Source organism: Talpa europaea (assembly GCF_964194135.1).
Source record: "Talpa europaea genome assembly, chromosome: 3".
NCBI lineage: Eukaryota > Metazoa > Chordata > Mammalia > Eulipotyphla > Talpidae > Talpa > Talpa europaea.
This window is the reverse complement of record NC_140069.1, coordinates 85,269,394-85,293,944: the sequence shown is the minus strand read 5'-3', so window position 1 is coordinate 85,293,944 and position 24,551 is coordinate 85,269,394. Positions and strand designations below refer to the sequence as shown.

General features: G+C 33.1%; 1 protein-coding gene across 2 annotated transcripts in view; it reads right to left on the bottom strand.

The window, feature by feature from the left end:
• Positions 1-24,551, bottom strand: part of GLCCI1 (glucocorticoid induced 1) — a gene marked incomplete at both ends in the record, with an annotated part of 91,204 nt that overhangs the window by 5,151 nt on the left and 61,502 nt on the right. The window contains 3 exons of one of the 2 annotated variants that reach the window (XM_084230502.1): positions 8,015-8,225; positions 12,700-12,852; positions 15,117-15,233. In XM_084230502.1, coding sequence (XP_084086628.1) covers positions 8,015-8,225; positions 12,700-12,852; positions 15,117-15,233 — 481 coding nt within the window. The remainder of the gene's footprint in view (positions 1-8,014; positions 8,226-12,699; positions 12,853-15,116; positions 15,234-24,551) is intronic. The other variant, XM_084230501.1, reaches the window with a different exon arrangement.

Here is a 24,551-nt window from a genome sequence, read left to right as displayed (position 1 = left end):
ATAAAATGGGGACACCTAGTCTGTGGCTTTAGCTTTTTTATTAATTATGCAGTTATATAAACTTCAACTCAACTACATATATGGGTCTCTCTATCACTAAAGGAATTGCCACTAACTCTAAAATTCTGTGATTTTTTTTTTAAATTGCTATAACATGCAAAGGAACACTTTACCAAATATATTTTTTGCTTTCCCAAACTGGTATGCTTTAAAAATTACCCATAAGAACAAACTATTCTATCTGTTCTAAACTCAGACCTCTAACTTACTTATTTAGAACTCTGAATTTAATAACCACATTTTAGTAAGAAATAGTAGGTGAGGTGACCATGACTGCTCAGGAGCTTCAAGGTGAGAAGTCTCATTATAATCTTAATTCAATTCCTTTTGTTCACAAGCATGATAAATTTTCTCATTCTGCTATTCCACAGCAGGACAGTAACTATACATATAATTGAGATTAAGTTAAATGTTACCATATGTTCTTACGGCCTCATGGTCTATCTCAATTAATAAAATTAAATGCAATAGATATGATGTTTTTACATATCTGTCTGTATTCATAGCAGTCTTATCTATTTTTATAGGAAAATAACCCAACCCTGAAAATCAAGAGTATGCGAATACTTTATTGGGTATATTAATGTGGCAGTTTATTCTTATGCACTTGTACCGTATTTATGATTAAAACACTAGTAGCCTGTCATATATTTTTAAACATATGACAGTGAATTAAAGCATGGAAAAACTAGAAACATTTTTAAAGTTTGGAATTCAATATAGAAACAATATTCGTTAAACTATATCTACTTTTATAGTTACATGTTTTCTGAATTTCTCCTTATAAACAACTTTTACTATTTCTGGTCTATTAAGTTATATAGCTCACAATTCCAGCATAAAAAAAAATCATATATATTAAGTTGACTCATTTATGTGGGTAGATATGTGCTTTTTTTCCTTTTTTTTTTTTAAGGGCCCAAATACTTCTGAAGTGCTGCCAAATTTGAGAATTAATACCGAAAAGGTTAAAACGCTGGTTTGTAATCAAGTCACCTAACCTGTATCTGGCTGCCCAAACTGCACAACCTTGGTAATTTTGTTTTCTAGTCTGTAAAATGGGAATATCTACTGATAATAGTAACTGTGAGAAATGTGTGTACAAGGAATAGGACAGTGCCTGAAACACAGTATACTCTCAACAAATATTACAATAGTAGAAAGAACATATAATTCCTAACTTGCACGTTAAAAAAGGTGATTCATTCAGTGATTAAATGCCTATTCTACTCTCCAGGCAAATGAGAGTAACAGAAATGTCATTTTTCATAGATCTTCACACTTTAAACTTTATTCAGGTACATAAGATTTTGTTTCTGGCAAGAAAGAAGAGTAATATTTGGGGTACCAGATTCTCCAGTTTTCTCACTGCCTTCAAGAACTCTGCCAGTTCATGATGGCATCTTTTGGCATACAGAGATTTACCGTCTTGAAATTAAAATTAATGTCTAAAACATGCAGAGTCTCTATACCCTCTACAAAGAAAATATTTTAATAGTATGTTTAAGCAATAACCAGTGGAACATAACTCTTACTCTATCTTTCCCAGCTAGAATAAGAGACTGGGAAAGTGAGCATAGAATTCAAGAGACTACACTCAATGATCATACTAAGAGCAAAATTATACATTAGCTAATAGTGTCAAGATTAGAAATATGATTGACTGAATCAAAGATAAACGATTACTGCTGTAGTAGTAAAATTGCTTATTCTGCTTTAGAAAATGAAGTTATCAGCTGAATTGTAGTTTGGTAATCTAGTGAAATCAGAAGAAACAAACAATTATGGAGCACTTCTTAGCAAAACACTTGAAACCAGTTGGCATTACCAATTGTACTGAAAAGTCCGCATTTTCAGTTAACGCCAAGGCCAAATTTTAATGAGAATGACTGACGTTTACAAATCATTTCTATGGTTTAAAATTTAAAATCAACTCTGATATAGAATTCTAATAAAATTCTGATAGAGAATTTTAATAAAAGTTTCCAGCTACAGGTAAGATGTCCTTTAGATCAGCATTCAACAAATAATATGGGAGAGAAAATAACACCACAAGCATTGCTATTAGTATTTTTGAACTCTTTGAAATTAGATTGTGTTTTGAATAACTGAGACTCACTTAGGTTCCAAATGTTAGGCTCCTTAAATATTTGTCATTATGTGGGAGATGTTTTACATTTTAATCACTTACTGTTCCATAGTAATTGAATAGATATCAATTTACAAATTAAGCAAATAAATTACAGTTGTTTTTGTTTTTTTGTATACTCATAGCAAGTACAATGATTGGTCCATAAAACATAATCCTGACATGCAGAACAGCACTGTTTATCATTGCCTCCAAATCTGACAGAGTTGAATCTGACATGAATCTGAACTCACTCTGCTAGGTACTACATATTTGCTGAGGATAAAGCAAAGAGCAAAATATGGTAAGGGCAAAGGTCAAAAAAGGTTAAGAAACAGAGCCTAGAGATATGTGCAGATAGACCTCGAATATATATTTACAGGAATAAGACGATGTCAGAATCTTTTTCAAAAATCTGCCCAGGGCCAGTCCTAAACCCACATAGGTCTATATTCCTTGGCTTTAGGAAAACTCCATCCACATAACATACATTGTTCCTGTGGGGAAATATATTTAAGTTCCAAGTAAACATTTTATGAACTCCTAGAATACAATTCTCAGTAGTTATTTGGCTTCTATAGAATGGTTCAGTTGATTTCAAAATTAGAATAATGTTTTCATAATTTTGCAAAATTGCATAACTTTGTAACAACTACCCAAGTAAATTGTGCCAAAGATTAATATAAGAGCTAGAAAGAAGTTTAGATTTTACAGCTTGTCCAGCACCAGTCTGGCTACCATTAGGTAATACTGGCAGAGTTGCTGAAAGAACTAAAGATTTTGATGCCACCATCTGTTTTATATAAACGACAATTTTTCTCTGTTGCTTTTTGGGTATGATAATGTGGAAGAATTTAGGCTAACTCTTAGGTTATATTCTGAGGATATCAAAATGAAAGCTTGTTTCTGGATCCCTAATTTCTCCGCATGGATTATGATGTAGGAACTGTGGCTGTTATTAGGCTAGTAAACCTGGCAACTTTATACATGCGACCAGGCCATTTTCAGTCTTTAGGTCCCTGGAAAAACCTGGCAAAAAATCCAAAATCTGAAAGCAGTCTCCTAATGACTGAACCTTTCTCAATAGTCAGAGTGTTTTTCTCCTGGCATTGCAATTAAAATAGCCAAATGCCCCAAAACAAAACCAAGTATGGTAACTAAAATTATTTTACAGATCTCAAATCACATGTGATTTATGGAAAGGAAAAAGATGTAGGAAAAGGTAGAAAATATGCTAGCAACATCAGAAAAAGGATGAGTATATAACAGATGAGTACAAAAGAAATCCATTCACCAGCACATCTCCCATTAGAGTCTGAACTCACAAAAGCTGTTCCCCAACCAGCCTTTGTGTAGCCATCTAGGTACCTAAGGAAGTATGGACTAGCTACTCCACCAATGAACAGATTCTCTGCAGCAACTGCAGATAATGTAGGAAATCTAAATTTTTCCTCATCAACCACATGTTTATACTATCGTCTTTTCATAGTTAATAATACAAACCTATTAGAAATCTATAGATTGCCTATTTTTTCTTTACTAGCAATATAAAGAAACAAAAGAGTAATTTTATGCTTTACTGTGGGAAAAAATACAAATTTTAAGATAGAAAAAAAAAACTACCCAGAATTTGGACTAAACACAGAAGTATTAGTCAGAGAATACTTTATAGTTGATATAATATATGTATGTTTCAGAAACTCTTAAACTGACAACTCCCTTTTCACACCTTTAGTTTCAGAACATTTTGGTATAATACTGTACTATTTGTTTGTATTCCTATTTCTTTCTTTCTATTAGATTATAAATTCCTTAAAGCTGTATCACATCTCATTCATTGCTATTTCTCCATGTTCTAGTAGAGTACCTAAAATATACATTCACATATAAAAGATAAATACTATTTTAATTTTCACCTCTCTAAGATGGTAGTTGATTTATTTAAGAACTAAAACCTTCACACTGTAACAGAAAGTTACATATTTTTCCAAGGAACAGTAACAGCAACTTAATCACATAGTATTGCCTCAAAGCTCATCTATTCAATATGTTAAGAACTCATGTTGTGAGGCCTTACTACTCAAACTGAGTTCACTTTGTAGAAAACAGAAAAAGTGTTCAAATTGTTGTAAGATTTCCAGAATTTCAAAAAGATTTAAAAAAAAAATCACAATTAGTGAAACCCAACATCATGTATTGAATGTTTACAAAGTACCAAGGATTGTGCTAAACACTTTGCTACATTGTATCATGTATCCCCAATAATGATAGGGTGTAGATATTATAACTCCATTAATAAATATTTTTAAACTATTACTAAAAAAAAAAAAAACTGTTGTCCCTAGAGATTATCTGGATCAATGTTCTCAATTTACATTAAAAATAGAAACTGAGAGGAACAGAAGAAAGATGTTTTTTCTGTCATGTAGGCAGTGTCTGATATGAAGAATAAAAGAACACATGGGAAATATACCAAAAAAATACAAGGCCAAGACTTAGGAAAAGACCTAAACTATCTAATAATTGGTCAGAATTCATATTATTACACTATTCAAAGAAATAGTTGCACCCCCATTCAATACTGCATTACCGATAAGAGCAAAGACATGGAAACAACCTAAGTAAATGATGACTTTCAGCATAAGGATGTATAATGAAACCAGGTCTGCAAAGAACATTGTTTTGTTCAATTTTGGCTGGAGGTTTTTTTCTTTCTGGTCAACATTATATATAACAAAACACATGATCATATACAAGAATATTATTTAACCAAGAGAAAACAAGTCTATCATTTAGGACAATATGAATGAACCTTGAGGGCATTCTGCTAAGTGAAATAAGTCAGAAAAATAATGTACGATATCCCTTATTGTGGAATAAAAAAAAATTATGCTCATAGAAAGAGTGGAATGGTGGTCTCCAGGGGCTGAGAAAATGGGGAGGTATTGTTCAAAAAGTTTCAGTTACAAGATAAAAAAGTTCCAAGAATCTAAGATACAGCATAGTGACTGTAGTTAACAGTACTGAATGATATACTTGCAAGTTTCTTTGAGATTGGAACTTTTATTTTTTTACAAACAACAAAATCTATTAGAGGAAGGATGTGTTAACTAACCTTACTCTGGTAAACATTTCACAATATATACAGGCATCAAGTAATCACATTGTATACTCAAGTAATCACATTGTATACTTTAATGTCATATATAAATTATATGTCAAAAAGGCTGGAAAAAATAATTCAGATTATTTGATAATTGGCAGACACTAGGCCAGAGAGGTTTTGGCTAAATGGTTGAGAAAAAGTAAATGTTTGTATTTTTTCCTGAAGACACTGGGGAGCTAACAAGTAATAATAATGATTATTTTTAAAGCAGTAGCTATCGGGCCTCCCCAGTGGCGCAGCGGTTGAGCGCTGGGTTGCGAAGCTGCCTGCCACCTCTGCGGCGCCGGTTCGATTCCCGGCTGCTCCCCGGCCACCAGAGGAGGGTCCCACATGGCGCGCAGACCTCTCCTGCCGCCCGCTGCTCCCCTCAGCAGTGTACTTCGGTCCTTCTGCCTGCTCTGCTCCCCGCTCTGGCTCTGGTGAATTCTCTCACCCTCCCGCGCTTCTGACTGTACCCAGTGCATGTATAAACCAAAAACAAAACAAACAAACAAATAAGTAAAAAGAAATAAGACATGCCTCTAGAAAATTAAAAAAAAAAAAAAAAAAAGGAATAAAGCAGTAGCTATCATTTATTGAATCCTTGAGAATTAATGCAAATTTTATGCCCTAAACTTTATAGGATTCAAATCTGTTCCGGTGTGTCAAAACCAGCATGCTGCTCTTAGCTTCTGTGTTATATAATGTCTGCTGCAAAAGACCTTGCAGGAGAGCCACATGAATATTTCTTCTTATAAAACAAATCAGGAATATTTGGGGAAAAGAGATATTAAAGTTCACTACTTTCGAACATAGGATGGAAGTGAGGCCCTCTTCTGAACTGCAGAGATGGCATTTTATCTGACTCACTGAATATATTCCCTTGGAGGCCCTGAAGGCAACCTCATAATCCGCTAACCAAAATGGAATTCATCTATCATCTTCCTAATACATTTTCTCATCTCTCAATTATCCAAGTATTAAACCTTGGGAAAGAAAAGAAACTCGAGAATTAATTACCTAACCTTTCTACCACCATTATTTCTACTTTTCATTTTAACCCAACTGCAAGTGCTAAAAAATAGCAAAAGGAGACTTTTAACTAAACTTCACCCTTCTGCTGGTATAACAAAGAATCTATGTTTTGAAATCAATCAGACCTGTTTCACTATCACTTGTGTAGCCTAAAACAAGTTCCTGTTATTCAACATTTCCAAACAAACCCTCCTACAAGAAGCAAGGTGTTTTCTTGTTTGTTTTTCTGTGAAACACCCATAGTAAAAAGTGTGAGGAAATGATTAAAGGCCTTTGCTTTGGTAGGAAGCCTCAGTGAAATAAAAAGTTCCTAATCTGACATTCCATCAAATGGAGTTTTCCCATTTAAAGTTAAGAAATACCTAAAGTACCCTTCAATACATTCTTAATGGAGGAAGAGAGTTCACAAGGCTTTCAATAATGAACACTGAGAGGAGAGAACTGCTGAGGTCCACCCATAAAAATGAAAACATTTTTAACATCGCAGCAGAATTAAACATAACAATGAGGGGACAAAGTCAGACACAAAAGAATAGACACTATACATCCCATTTCTATGAAACCCAGTAATAGGGAAAAACTAGATTCTGATTTAGCAAGTCAGAATAGTGGTTACTTCCAGGTGGTGAGGGGGAGGACACTGTCTGGGAAGGGGCAGAGGGAGACTTCTTGGATGTTAAAAAAGTTCTGTATCTCGAACTAGTAGTTTCATGCGTGCTTAGATGTGTAAAAATTCCTTAGGCTGAGCACTAAGTTGAGGTACTTTACATGAAATGATTCCTTAAAATACAACAAATGAATGCAAGTGGGGGAAGAGGGTGAAATCAGAACAGGGACCAAAAAAATTCTGAGTCTATAAACTAACTTTTCTGTTTTTACTTTTTGTTGCCTGCGATCTACTTCTTTATGGTGAGAAGCAATACATGAGTTGTCAGTTCAATAGTTTTTCAAAAGTAGCAAGAGAGGTTAAGGGGGGCAGTCTGTGTTCTCTTCTACATCTAAGTCTTAGGGGACCAGAAGAAACTGAAGTAAGTGGGCAGCTGCAGCCAGATGCCTGATGCAAGGACAGGAGAAGCTGTGGAGATAATCTTAGGCTTGTAGACAAGAAATCCCAAGGTTCATCTCTCCTTTTTAGTGCTGGTTACTAATCTAGCTGCATGCCATAATATAATTCCTCATGTCTTATACTTTCTTGTTAAACTTTATCTACTTGGTTAATAAAAATATACTCATTCTTTTCATAGAATTTTTAGAAATTATTTCCTCTAAAAATCAATGTGATTACAAAGTCTAGCTTTAGACACAAGAAATATAAACTCTGCAGTAACCACCATTAGCAGCTCGGGACAATACCAAGGAAAATCCTGTGTGTTCTATGACGCCATGTAGTACACACTCCTTTTTATTGCTTTCATTAGCTGTTTAGAACCATGCGCTGTGCTTCTCTGACACATTTATGGAAGATGTTTGTGAGAATCACAAAGAAGGGGGTACGTGAAACCAATGAACAAACAAACCTAGATCAACCAATCCTTTCCAATCCCGTTCAACAAAAGAAAAAAAAGTGATGTAATGGTCTAAGACAAAGAAAGTATAATGAACAAGGCCCTAACACAAACCCTGTAAGTGTATGATTTCATTCTCACCTTTATCACGATCATAGAGTAAATCTTCTGTTGAGCAAGGGCTACCATCGTGGGATTCCGGGGGACAAAACGGAGACACACAGGGAGAGTGACTGCTGCAGCTACTGCTGCGCTCCTGGACAGACGGTGTCTGGGTGTCAATGCTGCGCGTGCTGCTGCTCCGGTAATGAGCAGGGAGGGGGGCTCTTCGACCATCCGGAATATCCAAAGGCTGCAAGAGGATCATTAATCACTATGTATACTTGGTTCATACAGAAAGCACATGGCATTTCCTTTGATTTCATATTTCACTAGTATTATTACCATAATTGATTTTTAGAAAACGCAAATACCAATCTTACGCCTTTCTACATATTACATTCACGAAGGAAAACTTGGTTTCTAATTCCAAATCCATTTGGAATATTAAGGATAAACTGTCTTAAAAATTCCTTCGCTCTCTGTATTTACTGGTAGGTTAGCACTGGCCACAATCCTCCTCTAAGATAGGGGCTTGTTTTAACGCTGTATCCCTTATTGCCTAACACCGTGTTTGGCACATACCAGACATTCAATAAACATTTGTAGAATGAATCAGTCAAAGCACCGAAGGAATCACTTCGACTTGCTCCAAAGAAAGGGGAAATCTCATATTAACAGGTATAGACTGTCTTTTCTATTCTTTTCTATTTTGATTTTTCTAGAGGATAAGAACAGACATATTTTCTATTTCCTTTGCAAATAACCCAACATTTCAAATGAAGAGGTTCACTGTATTAACTCAATGGAGGTTATTACCATAACTCAAAACAATTCTACTAATATGGTATCTAACTATGAAGGACTATTCATAATTTTGCTTACTTCTAATGTGAATGTTTTGAGTGGCAAAAATAAGACATAAAAACGATGTAATATGGCAGTTGAGCTTCCCTCATAGTGGACTCTTCTACTCTCGTCTGCTATAAAGATAGCTTTTACTCTTTGTTTTTTTCATTTGTGCGCTAACAAAGAAAGGTCAACAAATAAAATCCTATACATTAAATTCTTAAGTCATCTAACATACTTTTTGTTTTTATGTAGATAATATTGCAAAGTGCTGTGGGGAAGAACCAGTATGTTTTTTATTTACAACTTATTTCACTCTTCACTGTTCTTACTATGAGTTTTGTTATTTTAGACTTTCAGAAAAAAATGTCAGAGGAAAAAGAGTGTTAAGATGAAATTGGGCAAGATTCAAAATATATCAACTTTATAACACACAAACAAGTTAAGCGAAGGTTAAAGCCTGAAACTCTAAAATAAAAACTTGCATGCTGCTAAACTGAAAGTAAGCAATCTTCACAGCCCAACAATTGTCACTCTATTGTAAAGAGAATAATCAACTATTTGAATATTAAAGTTTGAAACAAATTTTAAGAAAGTAAAACTTTCCAATTTAGGAAAGAAATACTCTTTCAAAGGATTATTACTGTACTTGGCCAAGCAATAAGAAACATTATTATACTATTTAAGTCTCTTGTCTTTCACTTAACACAATTTACATTTTATTACAAGTCTGCATTAATGCTCAGAATGAATGAAGAATAAAATCACTAGCATAGGTTTGGGGATAGAGAAGGCTGGACAAATTATATGACGATATGAGACAAGGGTTCATAGAGGAACCCATAAAGAACAATCATTTTGTAAAATATATCTGAGGGCTTTCATAACGTAAGTATTTTTTAAAAGTTTGATATTCAAGTCAGGGAAAATGTTACTTTATCTCAAGTGTCATTATTGGCAATCAGTAAAAGAATATCAATTTGTTGCTACAAAAGAGTTTATGAGTTTGAGTTATTCTTGTCCTAGATAAATACATTTTCTCTGTATTTCCATTTCTTAATCTATAAATGGAAAATATAAAGGCTTGGAACACAGATATATTTATTTGACAGGGCAATTTTTTTTAAGTACTGGCAGATTCGTTAATGGTGACATTTTGATTTATTAAAATTGTGAAGTATATTTAATCATAAATCTAAAAATTCTAAAAATTATCAGTTTGTTAGAAGATTGTATGGTGCCTTAGAATGATTTAAGTCAGAAGGAAAAAAACTATTGGATGGTTTCACTTATAGGAGGAATATAGGGGAACTAAGTAAGGGATCAGGAAAAAAATAATAACAATTAAAAAAAACACAACACAACAAAACAAAAATAAACAGACAACTATAAATCAGAGCCACTCTGCAGGGGCGAGAGGTACACAAAGGACTATGATGGTGCACCAGTGAATTGGTGGTGGAAATTCTATGGGGACTACACCTGAGAAAAGAAAGCAAACACTGTAAAAAAAAAAAAAAAATGAGCAATGATGTAAAACATATATAAATAAATGGAATAATTTTGAAATAGCTACTATGACATTAGAGTATGACTCATTTAAAAGTAGAACTATGTTACTAAGTTTTATATTCTGGATATAGTTTTGCTTTGCATTTCATCAGCAAATAAGTGAGTGATTATATCACCATCAAAAAGCCAGAACAATACGTGGTAAAGGGAAATATTTTAATGTAAGCAGCTAAAAGATGGTACTATTTACAAAGGGTTCCTTTATGATATAATAGATGTAAAATAATTATTTAACATGAAATATTTAGGGAGAGGAAAATGACACAAACTTTTGGGGGTGTAATATTAGCAATATTTATCAAAATTTAAATTATACAATATCTCTGACCAGCAAGTTCACTGACAGGATATTTGTCTGCAACAGTACATGTTTTTTAAAGCACTGCTTATGATGACAAAAACTGAAATACTCATCAACAGGAGACTTACAAATGATGGTGCAGTCATAACAATGTCTCACTATATACTAGCACCCACCCACCCACACAAGAGGAAGGATGTGTAAGAAACTATGACCAATGCTCACATTTGCTATGTGACAGTAAGAGTTTGAAGAAAGTTTTACTTTTTTATTTTACAAACACAGATTTGAACTATTGGATTTGGTGATGTAGTTCAAAAACTGTATTATTTGAAGAAATCATACATATATATACACATATATATGTATTACACACTGAATCATATTTTAGTTCTTAAAAGACAATGCAGTAGTGTCCAGATTTCTTTTCTGGGACAGAGATAATTTAAAATTATTTTGATTAATTTAAAATAATTGATTTTGATTAAATATGAGAATGCTAAAACTATCAAACTCTTACAAGAAAACACAAGAATTGATTGTTGACTTTGGATTAGGCAATGGTTTATATATCAGCAAACCATTATTATATACAAACATACATACATACACACACACACATACTTTTATTGTGGTTACACTGATTTACAACACTGTATATGATTCAGAGAAACAGGATCACAGTCTTCAGATGTATGTTACCACACCACACCACCATCAAAGCACCAGCTGTCCTCCACCACAGTTTCCACTATGGACCCCTTCTTCACTTTACTCCCCACTCCCTTTTTCCCCTTCTGGTAGTCTAAGCAATGGTTTCTCAGATAAAATACCTTGAAAGTACAAATACAAAACAGAAAATAAATGGGATTTCATAAAAATGAAAAATGTGTTTTCAAGGACATTAAGAAAGTGAAAAAACAACCCAAAGAATGGGAGATATTTTCAAATTATATATCTGATAAGGAAATTTTTTTGAGAAAATAACTTTATAAAGAATTTTTAGAGTTCAATAATAAAAAGACAGATTTTAAAATGGGGCAAAGGATCTAAATAGGCAATTCTCCAAATAAAATACATAAATGACCACATGAAAAGATGCTTAATGTCACCAGCCATCAGGAAATGCAAACTAACACCATGATGAGATACCACTTCACACCCATTTGGATGGCCATAATAAAAAAGACAGATAACTACAAGTGTTGACAGAGATGTAGAGAAAGTAAAATCTTCAAGCAGTTGGTGGGAATATAAAATGGTAGAGTATAGCCACTTTGAAAAACCAGTGTGGCAGTTTCTAAAAGGATAAATAAAAAGCTATCATACCAGCAATTCCACTCTTACATATATAAACAAAGGAAATGAAAACATTATCTTCATATGAAAACTTGTATACAAATTTCATAGCAGCATTATTCATAACAGCCCCAAAGTAGAAATAATCCACATTTCATACAATTGAGTATTATTTGGCAATAAAAATTAATGAAATACTAATATATATTTACAGCATGGGTGTATCTTAAAAACCATTATGCTAAGGGGAAAAAAAATAATTACAAAGGCCATACATTGCATGACTACATTTATTTTCTTTAATTTTTAAAACTATTTTTAGATAAATTTTTTATTGATTTAACACTGATAAACAATGCATGATTACATTTATATGAACTATCTATGGCAGACAAATCCATAGACAAAGTAAGTATATTAGTAGGGGCATTGGAGGAAAATGAGAGCTGACTGCTAAAAAGAAATGAAGTTTCCTCGTAGGGTGACGAAAATGCTGTAAAAGATAGTGCAGTGATGGCTGCACAACTCTGTGCATATGATTAAAAAACCATGGTTTGTACATTTTAAATGTACAATGGTTTGTACATTTTAAATGGGTAAATTGTATGATAAGTGAGTTATATTCAATTAAGCTGTTATAAGAAAAGGACGTTTGAAATGTTCATGACATTTAAGAACATGATTCAAGCATATCATGTAAACTTACCTTGGACACTTCCTCCTTTCCATTATTTTCTTTAATGAATACCTTTTCTAGCTCAGGACTTATTCCTTCTACATTGCAGGGCACACGTGAAACAGATGATTTTGGCACTGATATATTTGACAGTGGCATAGGGACTGATCTTGATCCAGTAGCCTAGAATACAGAAGAAAAGGACATCAAGTATCAAATTGGCCAAAGAAATCAAGAACTAAAGAGTATAAATAAAAATTTAAATAAATTTAAAAATTTAAATTGAAATAAAAATACAGTGAGCAGAGTTACTTTGGTATTTTCAATTACAATATATATTCAAATACACAGAGAAATTTACTTTCCAAAAGATAAAAAGTAGACTCAAAATAATATTTTATGTAAAAGTATAATTATAAAATATTTTTACACTTTTTCAAAAGAATAGGAGACAAAATCTTCCATATAGCTTAAACTTCCCCTTTTCTGTTTTTCCTGAAAAAGCATAGTTGAAATCATGTAAATTAAGTGTACCATGTGACTATAGATCTCTCTCTGTTTATGTATATAAAAGATTGGTTTCTTGCACTGTGCCAATTTCCTTCTAGTAGTTTTCATTTTCAATTTTGTCAAGTATTTAAGAAAGTCTACTGGATTACTAAGTGATGTGACAAAACTACTATATTAAGTTCAACAACATTCATTTAACAACTTTAAGGTTGTATTCAAAGTCCACTGGAATTCTTAAAAATCAATCATCTGTCATAGCTGTCATGAGGAGTGACAAAAAGATAAGCCCATTGATGCTAAAGGAACTTAAACAATGGAAAGAAAATAAGAAAAATAAAGATTAAAAAGATAAAAATAAAAACAATATATGGTCTCTATTATATTCTGAATGATTAAAGTAGGCATATATGACTCATAAAGAGCGAACTGCTACTCACTGATTAGCACATAAATAATAGTTCAAATACTCAGTGCTGTGCTCCTGTCATCTGCATACTGTTGCCTGCTAATATCCTGTCTCTTACTGACACATATTAAAGTTAAAACTGTTATATATTTGCTGTTTACTTTATTAGCAAATATTTTTCTTTCAATACTTTTATGGTTTTTTTACATTTAAAGTTAACCTACCATGATTTATTTTTATGTACAGTATGAGGTAGTATTTTTTTCCCACATAGCTATCAAACTGTGCCAACATTTCTTTATGGCTTCTATATTTAGTTTCTTTGAGCTCTTAGCTGATAATCCCTATACAGACATCCATTTTAATTGCTATGATTTTATAGTACATTTTGGTACCTTGTGGGAAAAACCTTTCCAAGTTTTCTATTAAATAGCATAGTTTTTCTATACTACCTTTGAAAACAACTTTTCAAGTAATAAAACAATACCCTTTAAATATATATATTAATTTTAATAAATTACTATTCAAAAAAATTAACTTTTCACAAATTACAAAGATGTTAAGACTTCCTATTTATGTGGTCTATTTTATATTTCATATTCTCATTAATATCTTAAAAGTTTACATATTTCATTTAATTCTAGGTATTTAATTTTTTTCATTATATGTTCCAACATGTTACTGCTACTTATAACATATGTATTTGGTCTCTACCCCTGATTTCTGACACAAAATTCCTAAAATTCTTGTAATTTCTTGAGTTATAGGGGTACTGAGAGTGTCTTTTATTCTAATACATGGTTTCTGACCTTGGTTCCTGATACAGAGCTCCTAAATCTCAGGAATTTCCTGAGTGATAGGACTGAGAGTCTTTTGTTCTAATGAGGAAACTGTAGGTTCCTAGAGAGCTTCAGAATGGCGCTAGTTACCATATCAGAGAGACCAAACCATGGTTAGAAGTTTGGAACTTTCATCACTAGCCTCCCACCCTCTAGGGAAGGGGAGAAGAGCTGGCGATTGAGTTAATGATAATCAGTCATACCTATTGATGAAACCTCCATAAAATCCCTGAATCTGGAGTTCAAAGAGATTTATCAAGTGTTACACGGCATCTACATTGACCTTAGAGTCAATGAATATACTAGTGCTTTTCCTAATGTTGATTCAGCCCTACATTTGTGAAACAACCCTGTTTGAAATTGTTTGACACACTACTGGGGTTTCTTCTGCTACATTAATGTCTGATCTACTGAGCTATACATTAATACTTGTCTACAGTTGCTTAATAAGCAAATAAGCTAGAATTTCAGTTCCGGCCATTATCATCCTTGAAACGGCCACACTCTGTTGGGTCTATTACTCAAAAATTACACTAAGGCCAAAAACTTCTTTCAATTTAATGAATAGTAATAACTTGGTGAAGCTGGAGATTTATGTTAATTTTTAAAAAATATTCTAAACTGGTGGGTTGTCCCTTTATAATGAAACTTTTAAAAGGTATTACTCAAACCTGAACAAGAAGTTAGCTTACCTGAGTGTGATTGATTGCTATATGATTGCCATGGAGAGGTGACTGACGATCTTTCTCCTTACTGTGCCGACTACTCTGTTTGCTCCTTTGTAGCTGCTGCCTCAGTTTGGCAATCTGCTTTGGGGCAAAAAGGGAAAACAAGAAGAATACAAAAGTAAATATCAATTTTCAAGTATTTAATTCTTCAATTTTGGGATGTTAACAAAAGATTTTTTCTCAAAGGTTTCAAGGAGAGATAATAAACTACACTGCAATGACTTAATCTTTCAAGATTTTACAATTAAAATTACTGAAAATAAGAACTAAATGCTGTAAGTGCTTCACAGGGACAATTTAAATCATGTTTTTGATACATACATAGGCTAAATTTCCTTGAATTATTTCAGAATTTACTTTTGCAAATATTTTCTTTCTTAAAAGCTCTTTGTAAGGTGAAAAACTAGTATTGCACATGTCTACTGATTAAAGTCAAACCCAATTTATTAATATAGGGATTACATTAGTTTCTAAGTTCCCATCTTCTATAAATAAAATTGATCTGGTTTATTACTTGCTTAATAATTTAAAGCGGTAAATCCCACAACGATGAGGAAATCAAAGCAGTGGGTATTAGTAACTTAATAGTATTTAACATCTTATTAACATTACTTTTTAGTCAAGACTTACTTTATCTTCCAGATTTATTGTGATATAATTGACACATAACATGGTATATGTTTAAGGTGTTAGTATGTTAATTTGATAGATATATATGTTGTGAAATCATTACCATCATAGGATTAGCTAAATTCTCTATCCTGTCACTTAATTACCATTTCTTTTTTGTGGAGAGAATATGTATCTATTTTTAGCCATTTTCAAGTATATAACATAATATTACCTACAATCAAAATATAATTAGATCCCGGAAAATACTCATCTTGTAACTGAATTCTGTACTCTCTGACCAACCCCTATTTCCTCCACCATCCAGTCCCTAGTAACCATCACTTTCTGGGTTTGAGTTTTTTTAAATTCCAAATATAAGTGATATGATGCAGTATTTGTCTTTTCCTCTCCAGCCTATCTGATTCAGCATATTGCCCTCATGGTTCATCTATATTATCAATAAATGGCAGGATTTCCTTTCTTTTTGTGGTAAAATAATCCACTGTATATGTACACACACACACCCCTCTTCTTTATCCATTCCTCCACTGATGGATATTTGCCTATAGTCACACAATTTTTAAAACCAAATATAATCCAGGGTATGTTCTTCTAAACAAAAAGGTAACTTCTAGGCTTAAGAGAAAATTCATCACTGTAATATGGCTGCAAATTTATTAAGCTACTAATAAATCTTAGGTGATATATATTATCTGCTTAAAGTATGCCGGACCAGGAGTCAAATATTCTTGAGCATTTTAAAGAGAAGCATTGGCAATTTGAGTGAGGACATTTAATATTGTAAAAAATTTTCTTGTAAAAGAGATGACATTATTAATCAATTAACAAATTATTCCTTGAACACTTACAGTGAACCCAGTTTTATGTTACTTAGTGGGAAAAGTGCAAATATAAAATCTGTAATATCACTTTTCTCAAAGAGATAAAGGGACAAACAGAAGAGAAACAATATAAAAGAAAGGAAAAGACAGAAACAACACAATAATTTACATCTTTTCATTTATATCAAAATCCTCAATTTTATTTAAGCTTTTTAAAAGTTCTTTGTATTTATGGATCGTTCACAAAATGTTCTTGCATGATATACAAACAAAATTGTCTATGTTAATATGTGTTCCCTGCTCTCTGTTAAATGACATAATTTTCTTCTGGAGAACATTAATTTTCATGAGAAAAGGAATCAAAATTAGTAGGTAATCATTATAAATCAAGACCAATTACTCTCTCTGATTAAAAAAAATAGAATTTCAAAGTGTACAAGTCATTTAATTAGGATAGAGGTATAAAATTGTTTTCTGAATATTAATGATGTTTTAGTAGTGTTTCAAAACTGGCAAGAACTTGTATAAGAACTCATAATGCCAAGGGATTAATCAAGGTAATTTGTACCTTTTCATTTTTAAAATAATCCTTAAAAATAAACAAAAATAATCTAAAAATTGATCAACCACCCCATTTTTAAAGACCTTTGAGACATAAAAAGAAGCCAGTAAGTGTTTTGTTCTACGCATGGTACACACCTTACTTTGGTTAGAATACCAACTTACACTGTGTGACCTCATACTTTTCATGCTATTATTTATTCATTTTTGGAATGTAACACAGGGATGTTCCTGTTAACACTAAAAGAGAGATTTGGGTAAAGGGGGAGCCCTTCTAAATATGTATACTTGAAACATTCATATTTTGTGCATGAACTAGGTGACATGAAAGTAGACACAAAGGTGTCCGTGGGAAGAAGGGGCAAAGGAGATGTACTCACACAGCCCTCTCACCTTCTTCACAGCTCTGACCCTCTAAGTTAGCTTCTCTAAGTCCACTTTCCATCACAACACACAGAAGCTCCTCGTCCTCACTTTGGTGGAATGACCCATACTACTTACTATGATGAAACACCCAACATGATCTTCCTTTACAAGGGGGACACTAAGTTTTATTTACTGGATTTTTGAAAAACTAAATTGTATTTACTTTGTGATTCTAAATATTCATTAGCTGCTCGGTGGCCTTAAAAACAACAACAACAACAACAAAACCTTGAGGGAATTATGCTGAATAAAATAAGTGAGACAGAAAAAGACAAATACTGTATAATCTCACTTATATGTAGAATTCTAAAAACTCATTGAAACTGCAGACTTGTAGAGTCCAGGAGGAGGGAAGAGTAGGGGAGAGGAGGAGCAGGGATATAAGAAATGGACAAGAGGGTCAAGGGTGACATGCTTTCAGTTACAAGATGAATAATTTCTGGGGATAAATAACTGGTGAGTGATTAAAAATACTGTTTTGTATATATTTGAAAGGTGCTAAAAGTAGATCTAAAAAGTTCTCACCACATACAAAAAACATTAACTGTGAGGTGTTGAATGGGTTAACTAACCTTATGTGGTAACCGTTTCATAGCACATACACGTCATACCATCACATAGTATCTCTTACACATACACAATGTTGTATGTTAATTCTATCTCAATAAAGCTGAAAGAGAAAAGTAAACAGAAAGGAGAGCAGTCTTCTTTTAACATCAAAGGGGTCCCAAAAGCATGCTAACTCCAAAATTTAAAAAGGTTAGGGAATAAGTGAATAATCATAAAGAAGAAATGATAATTGTAGAGAGAAGAATTAGCAAAAATAATCATTTGTGAAATCTGGAGGAAAATCAGGACTTAAAATCTCAGAACTAGGAACAATTTTGTTGTACATTTTGGGAAACTTGTTATTTATTCCCCTTGTGTGTTTGCTATAGTTATCCTGTTTGTTTGCTCTGCTACTTAACATTTAAGAACATTTAACATTTAAGAACAAAATAAAACTCAACTCAACTTGCAGCCTCAAAAGACTGGTCGAGTGAGTACTTTAGGCTCAGGGACCATCAGGGACTGAAACTCCAAGAGGGAAATATTTCTCAGTAGGCAAGGGAAATGAGAAATCTTAACCTATAAGGGCTAAATGGTGGCAGTGTTATGAGAAGCACGATTGTGGGCTTTCCAAAAAGAAGGAAAAAAAAAGTGAGATGACAACTATCCTAAAACTAAGAAAAGGACACTTTGCCACCTGCTTCTATGTGAATTATCTTTTATTTTTCAATAGAAGAAATGGTTACTATTACCATTTCCATACTACAGGTAAGAAAATTGAGTCGTAGAAAGATTAAAGAGTTTGCTAAAATTCACAGTTAAGTGATGAAACAAGTATTTGAACTTGAATTCCAGAGTGTTCTCTCAACCATTATTCCATATTGCCTGAAGAATCAAGTTAGTAGCTCATAAAGAGATAAAGAAATCTTACAAAGAATGAAGAGACATACAAATGAAATGAAAATTTGACACCAGCTGATCTAACAACAAAAAAAAAAAACAATTACTAAGGATATTAATTCAACAAATTTTTCTGAAAATATGGTTTGAGTAGTGATGAATCTCAAATTGCTATTCCTGAGAATATGTGACTAATTTTAATATTTAAAAAAGTCAGTGTCTCAAAAGAAAGGTTCTGCAGTCTAACAACAAATTTTATATGTTATATTTCATGACAGCATTAAAAGGAACTTAAAGTACAATAGTACTTAATCTAACACTAAAAATAAAATTTAAAATTTCTTGCCTTTCCACATATATTTTAACAGCAGGCAAACCATAATGAATGAATTGCTATTCATTCAACTCCACATGATTTTCAAATGAACATAGGCATATGCATGCATGCACAAATGTGCACACACGGCGAGCACATACAAACACATGCACATGCATAGGGCAGGGTCACCTGAATGCCCATCAGCCCCTACATGCCCACAGACCTATAAGATGCACCATGCAGACTCATACAAATCCACTAATCCAGAAACAAGAGACATATGCCACATAAAGATTCATCTTCAGAGATGTAATTACTTTGGGAGAGTTCTCATACACATAAAATATGTTTTAATAAGAAGTGTATTTACAACTATCAATAAGGCATTATCTGTCAACTGGTGCATTAGCAACACTAGACTGACATTTAAAAAAACTTGATTCCTTAATCTTACTATAACTACTTTGTAAATGAGGAAACAACTCTCAAAAAAACCTTCTCAATAAACACCATGAAAAATGAAAGACTCAGTCCTTTAGTCTTTAATTCTAACATTTTTCTATTACCTACTAATGCTGCTGAAAGTCATACTATGTTAACGTGTAACTTCAAATTATTATCAAGTTACTATGTATTGACTCATAATCTCAACCACTTTGCAAAATAACTTCCTTTCTTAATGGTGAAGCTATTGCAAGATGTAAAACTGAAACTAAGATGAACAAAAATTTGATGAAGCAACTAACTGACCTACATGCTAACCTACTATAAATTTCTATTTTTCCTCAACTCTTTGTATGACATAAAAATTTTTCTCATTATGTCCAATTTAAACAATACAGAATTATGAAACATGTTTATAATTCAACTTAATGTGAGTAGAGATAGAGAACTTATTGGATAAATATATATATATTATAAGATTTATCACATAATTCCTTCAATTTCAAAAGTAAAATCAAATCCAAGTTCTCTAGAATGCTCTCTTTTAGGTCCAGAGAAAATATTATTACAATTATTTTTTAACACCACAAATTAACAGACTATTTGGGCATAAAGTATACTTTTTGGAGAGTTAAAAGGAAACTTTTATTCTCCTTACTTTAAAAAGGGAGACCACATCAATAAAATTAATCACTACTTGACCAGAAGAGAAAAGAACCCTTAATCATTTCACTTATTGGCTAGCATAGTTCCCTCAAAAAAAAAAAAAATGTCAATGAGAGGAGAATTGTGTTGAGGTAAAGAAACAAAACATCATTTTCTTCTTTCCACTGACGACTTAAGAATAATAAACCCACCCTTTCAGGTTTGTTGTTTTTTTTTTTAAGATTTCTTTTTTTGAATGGGGTGACTGGTTTAAAAAACTGTAAGACTTAAAAGGTACAGGTTCACACCTCCTCAGAAGCATGTTACCACACCACACCCACCACCAAAGGATACATGATCCTCCACCACACTCCCCCCTCCCTTTGCTTCCCACTTCTATCCTCCCCCTCTGATAGACTCACTTCTACAGTCAGATTTCTAGGGTTTGTTTTGATTTAGTTTTTTCTGTTCATTTGTTTTGTTTCTCTACATTTCACATGAGGGAAATCATCTGGTATTTTTCTCTCTCACTTATTTTGCTTTAGCATAATCTCTTCCAGCTAATCCATGTTGTCACAAGTGGCAAGAGTTCATCTTTTTTTTTTAATAGCTGAGTAGTATTTCATTGTGTGTGTGTGTGTGTGTGTGTGTGTGTGTGTATATATATATATATACGCATATGTGTGTATGTGAGAATAATCCACACATCTATTCTGGAGCACTTAGCCAAATTTCCATATCTTAGCTATTACAAATAGTGCTACAATGAACACAGGAGTGTGTATAACCCTTCAAATTATTATTTCTGCATTCTTTAAGTAGATACCTAGGAATGCAACTGCTGGATCATATGGGAAACCTATTTTTAACACTGTGAAAACCTCCATGCTGTTTTCCATGGGAGCTGGACAAATCTACTTTTTCACCAACAGTATACCAGGATTCTTACTTCTCTACACCTTTAACACTTGCTGTTCCTAGACTTTTTGTTATGGGTCATTCTCCCAAGTAGGAGCTGGTATCTCAACATCATTCATTTTGATTTTATTTTGCAGTTAAAAGATAAACAATTTTTTTAATGTGCCCATTAGCCATCTGCACGTTTTCTCTGTAGAAATGTCTATTTAGCCCTTCTGCCCAGTTTTTATTGGGGTATTTGTTTCTTTTTGTTGACTTGTATAAATTCTTTATAGATTTGAAATTAGCCTCTTCTCAGATGTATCATGTGCAAATATTTTTTGCCATTCGGTAGTGTGTCTCTTCTTTATAATGATCATTTCTTTACTGTGCAGAAGCTTTTTAGTTTGATGTACTACCATATATTTTTTAAAAATCTTTGCTTTTGTTTCTCTTACCATGGGAGGCAAGTCCTCAAAGACATCTCTGAAGCCAATGTCCTGAGCTATTTTGCCAATGTTTTCTTCTATCTATTTTATGGTTTTAGTCTTCTATCCATTCTGAGTTAATTTCTGGTCCAATTTTATTCTTTTGCATGTGGCTGTCCGGTTTTCCCAACACCATTTGTCGAAGAGACTTTCCTTTCTCCACTTTATACTCTTGGCTCTTTTGCTGTAGATTAACTATCCATATAAATTCAGGTAATAAATCCACCCTTTCCAATTTATCTTTATCAAAATCAGAAACAGTAAAAATATATATATAAAGCAAGTGGTCCTTTATCATTCTGCCTATTCTTATTTATTCCTGTTCTTATTGCAAGTTACTATTTCATTTGAAATTCTTAATAGTTTCATTTATAAATTCTTTGTTTCTATTTAAATTCTTTCTGTGGATTGTGTTCTTATTCTTATTTCTTTAGATGCTAATGATCCTATTTTATGTATCTGCTGTCATTTATGTCAATAGATTTCCCTACATACCCTAAAACATTTGATTGCAAGTTCACCTTATGTGAGCGTTCTACCCTTTGTTGCTCAGACTAGCCCTCTGGAGCTGCACATCTCAGAGCAGGTCTTAAATTAGGAAGACTGGAGTTGTGGTCCCACATGGGTAGAGCTCTATTCCAGATGTCACATCTACACACAGCATATGGTTACTATTTCCATTTCTGCATAGTTGCCTCTCTGGCCCACAGGAAAACACCAACAGGTGGAATTATTTCCAGTCTGGTTTTACTGACTAGAAACATGGCCTCCGCTCTCCACTTTATGTAGTTCTAATGTCCCGCCATTTGCAAGACACATTGGGCCCCTTAAAATGTACAGAAATGTACACTCTCTTAAATTTGGTTTTAAAACCTTCTTTTCAAATACGAGCCAACACAGCAAAGGTTTCTGTGATAAAGACACCATCAGCATCCACTTGTCACTAAGGTTTTCCTTTCTATTCATAGTCTGAAGGTGTTTTCCTTGTGTAGATGTAGCTGGAAATAGATACATATATTTGCATATAAACACATACACATACATATTTGCTTATGTGAAAACTTTCACATTGCATTTCTATAAGCTTGGAGCAAAGTGGTGGCAGCTTATACAGGTGTTTTTACTGATATTTTAATCAGAAATCCAGATGTAAATTTTTTTGTGAAGGATTAACATTGTTTCTTCATTGAAATTTTAACAAATTCAGTAAACTGATCCTAAGAATTTCTTTGTGGGAAGACTTAAAATTATTCACACAATTTTAAAATTTGTTATATGTCTATTAACTTTTCCTATTTTTTAAATCAGTTTTGATTTTTTTCTTATTTTTAGAAATTCATCTATTCCACGTTAGTTTCTAAACTGATGACATAAGCTGACCATAGATCTGAGAGGATCCAGGAGGTGAAAGGGAGAAGAGAAAATGAAGGGTGGGCTGGGGGCTGGGCACAATGGACTATGGGTAGTCTGGTGGTGGGAGAACTATGGTGACTATTCCTGAAAGAAGAAATCCTATATTGTGAAAAAATTAACAAAAATAGAAAATAATGGTACTTTATTAAATAAATAAAATTTTAAATATGATGACATAAGGTTGATCCTAACATTTCTTTAAAACACTTATAAGTTCTGAAAGGTTGGTAGTAATGCCATTCCTGTCAAAACTGCGATAATCCTAATCTTTACTTTTACTTCTATAGCTTCAATGACTTTTCTCTAATATTCTTCTATTTATTGATAGCTGTATACTTTCTTTTATCTCCTTCCTCTGCTTGCTTTTAGTCTATAGTTCTCTTATTTTTCCAGTTTCTAAGATGGACGCTTAGGAAATAATGTTTTTCTCTGTCTTTTTTTGTATACACATTTGAATGCATAAATTTTTCTTGAAGCACCAATTTAGCAGCACACATAAACTTTTTTTTTTTTTAGATTGACTTATTTATTTATACAAGCACTGGGTACAGTCAGAATCGCGGGAGGGTGAGAGAATTCACCAGAGCCAGAACAGGGAGCAGAACAGGCAGAAGGACCAAAGTACACTACTGAGGGGAGCAGTGGGCGGCAGGAGAGGTCTGCACGCCATGTGGGACCCTCGCTGGTGGCCGGGGATTGAACCAGTGCTTCAGAGGTTGCAGGCAGCTTTGCAGCTCAGCGCTCAACTGCTGCGCCACCAGGGGAGGCCCAGCACACATAAATTCTAAGTTTTGTTTTCATTCATTTAAAAATACTTTTAAATGTCTCTGAGTTTATTAGAATTTGGAGTTTTCTATGATTTCTTTCTGTTACATAATTTCAATCTTTTGTAATCTTGTGAACCTTGTTTTATGGGCCAGGAAATGGTCTAACCTAGAAAATATTTCATGCATGCTTAGTATTCTGCAGTCACTGGTGAAGTTTTCTATATATGTCAATTAGGTCAAGTTGATTGATGATGGTGTTAAAGTCTTTTATCTCCTTGCTGGTATTCTGTCTAGTTAGTTTTTCTATCAAGATTGAGAACGAGATGTGGAAAAACTTCAATTACTATTGTGGAAACTGTTTCTCTTTCACAGGTTTTGTTTCATGCATTTTGGGACAGTTAGATATACACACATCTATGACTGTCATATCTTCCTGATGTGTCAACCATTTTATCAAGATATAATGTCCCTATTTGCATTAATATGTCTTTTCTTAAAGTCTATTTTGTTTCTTAAGCTTTCTTATCATTACCATT